We start from the raw sequence: 7645 nt of genomic DNA on the forward strand, positions 1-7645 counted from the left end.
GACAGCAAACAAAGGAGCTGGCCGTAGTTCTGGAAGTGGTGGAGTCGGACCTTTAACCCCTTCACTAAAAGGTTATTGATTTCTGATTTAGGCAAATCATTGAGTATTCACCTAATAATATTTTATTTACCTTTATTTGCATTGCAAATTGGATGGCATTTCTGTCATGATCTGCCCTGATAGCTGGCCTTAATTGTTCATGCCTTTCTCCTGCCTAACTCTGCCTGTTCTCCAATTATCAATAATCGTATCCACCTGCGTCTGTTCCTTTATATTGGGCTCAGTTCCAGCTATCGGGGCCAGATCATTGTTAGCTGTCTGTTTATTTAATCCCGTTAGTCTGTCTGTTTAGTTAGTTTAGTTTTTTCTGTGGCGACCAGCGGATTGAGTCGTTTTTGGTGTCTGTCTTGTCTCCTGATCGTGTCCAAGTCCTTCTCAGCAAAGCCCTCGGGGTTTTGGCTCGGAACATGGAAAGGGTCAGTTTTATTCCTTTAAGCCTGGTTCCTAAGAGGAGACCAGTTTAAAGTTTCCTGCAGAAATTCTGGTACAACGTCTTGTCTCTGTTCTCTAAGCCACTGAGCCTACCTGTCTGCATCTGTGCGTGCCTCTGTGGGCACACCACCCTGAATGCTCTGTGGATTCCTGGTAGTTTGGATCCTTCTGCTCCTGTTTGGGTTGGAACTCTTGATCAGTTGTAGACTCTTGGATTCCTGGACTGTTCCTGCCTGCTCTGTTCTCTCCTGACTTGGATCGGCTTCCTGCAACTTTTCCGGGGCTGCAGCATCAGGGACACCCTGGGCGATGCACGCCACGTCTGGTTAGCAGCCCATCGGCTGGATCGCACACCTTTCTAAGGAGATGGACTGAACTGTGAAACTATTTAAGTGACTGACTAAGATTATCCTCTTCTGTCAGAAGATCGTGGTCACTTACCTGTGTTTCTTTCCCCAGAGTGCCAGTGTATGTGCTGTGCCCCGCCCCCCTCCTGCAGCCACCGTGAGCTGCAGATCCACAGCAGCCCGTTTCAGTACTGTTCTGTGTTAATAAACCTCACCTTGAATACTAGGTCCATCTGTCCCTTTTATGACAATTTCAGTTGCTCTAAATTAATTGAAAGCTCATTTGACCTCATTCGAATCTCTGCAAGATAAATGTTGGCTCGATCACCTAATGCATAAATCTGTGTCACATAATTGAACTGTTTATTGATGACTGTTTTCAACCATTTTCATTTTATCTTTGTGTTTATTGTAGTTCATTAGTTCAGCTGAATTCCAGTAGTTTTAGTCAAGACTCCTAAGTCAAATATATTTGACTTGGAGCTGAATTATCTTTTGTTAAAAAATTCTGATACTTTTTATGAGAGTTGTTGGGAATTCTTTCCATATGTGTGCAGAGTTTACTGTCTGACCATGATTTGAGCTTGAATCACACTTTCATTTGTTTTCTAAACACACAGCCAGTTAGCATGTGTTTGAGAACATATGACAGTCCAAATGTTATTTAAATAGAGAACATACACTCGCAAACCACATTTATTGCATAACAATGGCAAACGATCACTTCATCAACTTGTTTTTTATTTAAAACTTGATTCTACCAAGCAGCAGGAAGGCCTTGGGTTAGAATCCTGGCCTTGAGTTTGTATGTTCTCTCTGTGCAGTCTGGGTTCTCTCTGGGTACTCTGGCTTCCTCCTGTCTAACAACAAGGTTTATTTGTTGCCAGGTTGTGTGTATCCACTTGGTTATGTGTCCCTGTCAAGGATGTACCAGCCATCACCGTGTGACATAGCAGGCATCAGCCCCACTGGAATCCTGCATAGATGAGCAGATAGAAGCAAAAATATTTTTTTCTCATTTATTTTTATTCATTGGCTACATCATGAAAGCAGGATGTGACTCCACTGCAGGTGCTTTATAAAAAAGAAAAGCACTTAGTTTACAGGAAGTGAAACCAAGCATGGTCAAGGTCAGTGCAACAACGTTCCACAAAGAGTCCTGCAGGTTCACTGAGTGTTTAAAAGCTAAAGGCCATGACCTTGTTTTGAGCTGCCCTGCTGTGCAGCATGCAGGTGCCTCGAACAGAAACAGAAAGTCTCATTCTGCTGCAGTCAGAATTTAATCCAAACCATGTCTGCAGTGAGATAATCTCAGGTTGACCTGGGCTGCAAGCAGAAACTTCCTGCAGGCGGTTTGGTCTCAGCAGCTGATCGTAGTTTGGCAGACGTTCAAAAACACTCCAACTGCCAGGAGGTGTGTGTCTGTGTTTGTGTCCTTGTGGGGGTAAAATCAGGCAGCGCAGCTCGACATGAATCGCCTTCTGGTGGGTAAAGCTCTTATTTTCTTCTCTTTTCATGTCTTGTGGGCATTTTGAGCAGAACTCAGATCAGACCGACAGCTGACCGTGTCTGACCTCTGGGGTCGTTGTTTGCGTTGTTTGTGCGTCTGGAGTGTGCAGAGATATGATCCATGTGTACAGACAGAGCTGGAGCTCTGGTTGCATGTTTGTTTTTTTAAAACTATTTTTATGGTTCAGCCACAGAAACACACACCTGCTGCTTACCTGTCGGCCTGGGAGTGCAGCTCAGCACGTACGCAATGACAGCGGTCTCCCTGTTCCTCCCTCAACAGGTTATTTTCAGCCTGTAGATTAATCTAACACATTAGGAGACTGTTAAGGGAAAGCCCTGTGTTAAAATGTGTCACCTTTACTTAAACAGTGAGTTTTACTTTCTGTTTGTAGTTGTAAATTTGTTTTGTTCCACATTTGTTTGTCTTCACCCCCCCTGTATTTAGGCTGCATGTCAGAGCAGAGAAGGTCGTTTCAGGACAGATTTCCAACCTCAATAAATTTCCAGTTTCTTATCCTGGCATCAGAAAAACTAGCAGTTGTTCTGGGGATATGAGTCTTTGAAGAGTTCCAGTTCTCTGTGTTGGGAAAGGATCAGACCAGCAGATGCATTCTCCTCTTCCTCAGCCAGGACTATGGAAGGCAGTTCTCCATTTTCTTAATAAAAGCTGACTGAGGGGTGGAGACTCCTCCAAATGCTACAGCTGTTTCTGACCAAAGAGCATCCTACTGTTCCTCTTTATTTGGATTATAATGGAAGCCTGGAAGGAGTCAAAACAACTAAAACCAAAATCTTTCTAAGAAATCCATCATTTTAAAGTTGTTTCTCCTACAAGTAACCTGTTAAACTGCAGATTATTATAAAAATAAAGTGAGAAAAGGATCCTAATCTGTTATTAAGCTTCTTTAGGGCTCTACAGTATCATTAAGAACATTTTTTTTTCTGCGGGGGGAATAAAACATTTCTAACTTCTTTCTGGTTTGTTTTTTATGGAAAGTAAATCTGTTTCTGCTGCTGGCCTGCAGCTCTGCCTGTGATCTGATCCAGGACCTGCTGGGTTAACTTCTGTTAATCATCATCTCATGTTAACAAAGCAAAGTCCATCATTCCTCTAACGTCAATAAAGGACGAACTTTTCATCTAAATATGTTAAAAATAAAGTCAAAATTTTTTTATTCAAACTTCCTTTCTTATAAAATAAGAACTGAAACCTTCTTAAAATGCTTGTTTCCATTTAGAACACCTCCTGCTTTAATTTTCCTGCTCATGGATGTAAAACTTAGTGTTTCTGATGATCATCTGTGTAAAAAGCTAAGTTTCTGCCTTTATAAGATATAAATGTGATTCTGTTTATGACACTAAGCTGCAGTTAATGTCGGAAGCTTGTCCTTCACCCCTCAACTGTCCCAAGGAGAATTCTTCTCCCTGATTGGTTCAGGGGTCATGTGGCGAGGATGCGATTGGTTCTGGGTGCAGGCAGCCCCGCCCTCAGCTGTCCACTGTAACCTTGGGCCGAGCAGACAGAGCCCTGCAGCTCTTAAAGAGACACAGCAGCTGGAGGTAGTTTCAGCTCTCTGAAGGTCCAGCCACTGCTCTGGACTTTGACTAGGACATTCCATCATCTTCCTTTTATTTCAGCCATTTCGTTGTAGATCTGCTGCTATGTTTTGATTCTAAAGTCCGGTTTGGACCACAGAGTCATTCTGCATCATGGATGTGGAAACAAAGAGTAAATTCTTTTAAATTATGTTCTCAAACTAGCAATTTCTCAAACTAACAAATTAGGATAAACACAGAGAACACTTTTGCCCACTTTAAAGACTCCTGAAAAATGTTTCCTTACCTGAACGTTTTTTTTTATACTGTCATGATTCCTTAAACTATGGATGCATGTTTAAACTCTGATCTATCTTGAAACGTCCCATTATATCAGATCACCCAGGAGATCAAGCTCCAGCTGAACCTTTCTTCAGGTTTCTGCCTTCTGAACATTGAATAGAACATTCAATCGGACCGATCCACTTTCCCTCAGGTGTTCTGTTGTCTATTAAGAGGATCTGATCAACACTTTCCAAAACTTCTGAAAGTTAGATGCTTCCACTCCAAGCTTTAGCCACCCTAAAACCAGACAGTGTTTTACTAATGATTCATATTTTCCAACATATATAAGGTCAGCAGAATCTATAGTGAACCAGTTGGTACCAAGAAGGTCCTGGGTTTGAACCCCAGCCTTTCTCCAAACAGCTTGCATGTTCTCCCTGTTCATGTAGGAGTTCTTTCCCTGTAGATTGGTCTTACTTAAGCTATGATTTGGTTGGAGTCCGTGTCTGGTTATCTGTCCTCTATGTCTCTGTGAAGGACTGGAGACATGTCCAGGATGTCCGCCTCCTCTCACTCAATGACTGATATGCACCACCTGCAAGGACAAACTAGACAATAGATGGATAGAGATTAAAGAAAAAATGTTTACTTGCAATTTTGTCCTTTTGAACAGCCCTCCAAATAAGACATTTTTGGGGTCCCAGCCACAGACCACCCCCCCATCAGCTTGGCTCCTGATTTACTTCAGAAAGCCCTGAAACTTTAAACTCTAGGGATGCATAAAGGAGCTTTGGTGACAAATAAGATCAGATTTATCAGAGCAGCTGCATTTAGGGCTTAAACTCTGATGGGAGTTGACACAAAGATTTGAACTAAATATTTCAAAGGAAAAACCTTGCTCTCTGGCAAAAATCTTCTGACCCATTCAGGGTTCTGAATTTAGATGCTCTAAATCCTGCAGCTGGGAGATGGCTGAGGATTCTAGGAATGAGGAAACCAGCAGGCTGAACCTGGATAGTTGGCCAGGACATTGGGTGCTTCTATAATCTAACACTGCTGGGATTTGAACCCACAGCCTCAGAATCTTTCCTCAATTGTTAAGCAATGCTGAAGACAGGATGGATATCTCTGCTGCTCTCCTATATTCATCCATGAAAGTCCTTTCAATACTTAAGCTTCACTGCTTTCCTCCTGCCACAGCTGTTCCATGATCGGCTCAGTCAGTCTGCCAGGTTCTGCCTCAGGCGGTACTGATGACTGATGTTTGTCATTCAGAAAGATCTCATAGAGGATGTGAGAAGTCTGTGATATGGTCCAGATCCTGTGAGACAATTGCAAATGTAAATATGAGGAACTGGGATGAAAGAGTGATGCAGGAACAATTTAAACACTTAAAAACTGAAAAATGTTGACATGATGTCAAAGATTAAAACCAGCAGGAAGAAGCATCAGATGATCAGGAAGTCAAGTAAACGTTCATTTATTATATTATTGTCAACCTTTTTATCTATACAGGTTAGTTTTTTTAGAATTAGGCCAGATCTCAATTCACATTAACAATTATAAACAAATTATACATTTATTAAAAATATAAATTATAAATGTCAAAGTATCTTCCGTAAGATGATACAAAATCAATTTACTTTTTGTGACACATTTAGGCAAAGATCAAAGAAGCTTCTTCCTATTAGCAAATAATATAATAAGCGAGATATAAATCTCACATCCGGTACACTTCCTGTTTACTCCCTGTCAGCCAGGCACGATTTGAGGTGTTATTATTCTCTGCTGTTATTGGTTAAGTTAAGACCATGTGGGTGTTGGGCTTTGTAGCCAATGAAATAAGGTTTCAATCGAGCCCAAATGTGTGTAGTTTATTTAAAGGGGTACCACATTTCAGGCTTGTGTGAGAGAGAAACACAGACACCAGCAGGTGGAACCATTGGGCGCCGCTCCAAGGCGACACCAAAGTTCAAAACTCCACAGCTCTGGAACTGTTATAGCTAGATGTCTGAAATTGTCTGCATTTGTGGTTGATATGATGTAGAACAAATATAATACACGAGACCTGCCTATTCTTAAGCATGCCTTTAATACTGCTGTTCAAAAAGCAGTAATAAACTATCTATAATACTGCTGTTATCATTTCCGAGAATAAAAGAAACAACTTTGCGTCATATTTGAACTGATGCAGCTTGGTCTGTGTTCTACTCACCCAATATTAATGTATATATTCAGAAACTAGAGGGTGTTAGCTTTCAAATAATGTATTGCACATGTAATTTGGGCTTGCTGTTCCTAAGTTATTTGCTTTTCCATTTGGGTATGCAAAATAGGTGAGAATTTCCCAAAATGAGGTGGATGTTAAGAGGTTAAGTTTATGGAGTGAATTTTGTTCCATTATTGTTCCAAGCAAAAAACACATTTTGTACATTGAAATTTGAAAAAAAAAAAAAAAAAATTCAGAACGGAAACTTTGAAACATGTGTTAATAAGTAAAAAAGGTTTGAGAGCAGCTTTGCTGTGTTTGCAGATTGTATTTTTTGATTTTCTTTTGAAATTAATTTTGTATTTCTTATTTTAAATTTCTTCTTTATTTCCTTACATATTTTTCTTTTTTTTTTTTAAATCCCTATTTTTCAGATTCAGTTTTATGAATGTTATTCTTTTCAAGTCAGGTTTTACTGTTCACATTCTCTTTACTTCTATTGGACGACATGGACGTTATGCTGTTGTTAAGTAACCACAAACAACGTGTTTGTATTGGGCTTGAAGTGAAGAGAATGTAATCTTTGATACGTAATTTGAAAAGAATGCAATTCTTAAAAGTCAAAGAAATAAAAAAAAAAACTGGAAAAAAAATTTAGAATAATAAAATCAAAAAATGGATAAAAAAAAAAATAATAGAAATCATAAAAAACAGCACCACAAAGACGATGAAAATGTAAGGTCTTTTGAACGTCTGTTGTTGGACTAAATTGAACTTAATCTAGACTACAATGGACTGACCAGATTTAGCCTAAAAACTAACCTCTCACAGGTGTAACTTTCTGAAGGACTGGTGTGAACATATCCCACCAACTTTTGCCTGGCCTGGACAGTCCCAATCAATAATTTCCTTGAATTGAAATTAATCCAAATTCTACATCCTAGGGATGCATGATATCAGGCACGCTGGGAGTAATTTTGAACAGAGGGTTAGGTGAACATTTTTTTTTTTGACAAAAGAGCTATGAGCCTATAGGCCTGTTTAAAAAACAATAAATAAAAATAAATAAAAAAAATGGAGTGAGATTCACTACTTTATTGTCATATACATTTCAGTGCACGCAACCAGGGAAACACGCAGACATCATTAATCACGATTAATCATGAATCCGTTCTCAGGTGACTATATAATTAATTAAAATTGTAGGAAGGTCAAATTTAAATGTCTAATCATTCTGGCTTAAACATATATATAAATGTACTCG

The 7645-nt window shown here is 39.7% G+C and overlaps 1 protein-coding gene across 1 annotated transcript in view; it reads left to right on the forward strand.

The window, feature by feature from the left end:
* Nucleotides 1–2110: 2110 nt before the first annotated feature.
* LOC107097860 (cytochrome c oxidase subunit 7A2, mitochondrial-like) overlaps nt 2111–7645 on the forward strand; it is a 16499-nt gene continuing 10964 nt past the window's right edge. Inside the window, exon 1 of the mRNA XM_015395183.1 lies at nt 2111–2323. Within this exon, the coding sequence (XP_015250669.1) occupies nt 2309–2323 (15 nt within the window). The 5' untranslated portion in view covers nt 2111–2308. The remainder of the gene's footprint in view (nt 2324–7645) is intronic.

The sequence above is a fragment of the Cyprinodon variegatus genome, unplaced genomic scaffold (genome assembly GCF_000732505.1).
Source record: "Cyprinodon variegatus isolate N-32 unplaced genomic scaffold, C_variegatus-1.0 Scaffold729, whole genome shotgun sequence".
Taxonomy (NCBI): Eukaryota; Metazoa; Chordata; class Actinopteri; order Cyprinodontiformes; family Cyprinodontidae; genus Cyprinodon; species Cyprinodon variegatus.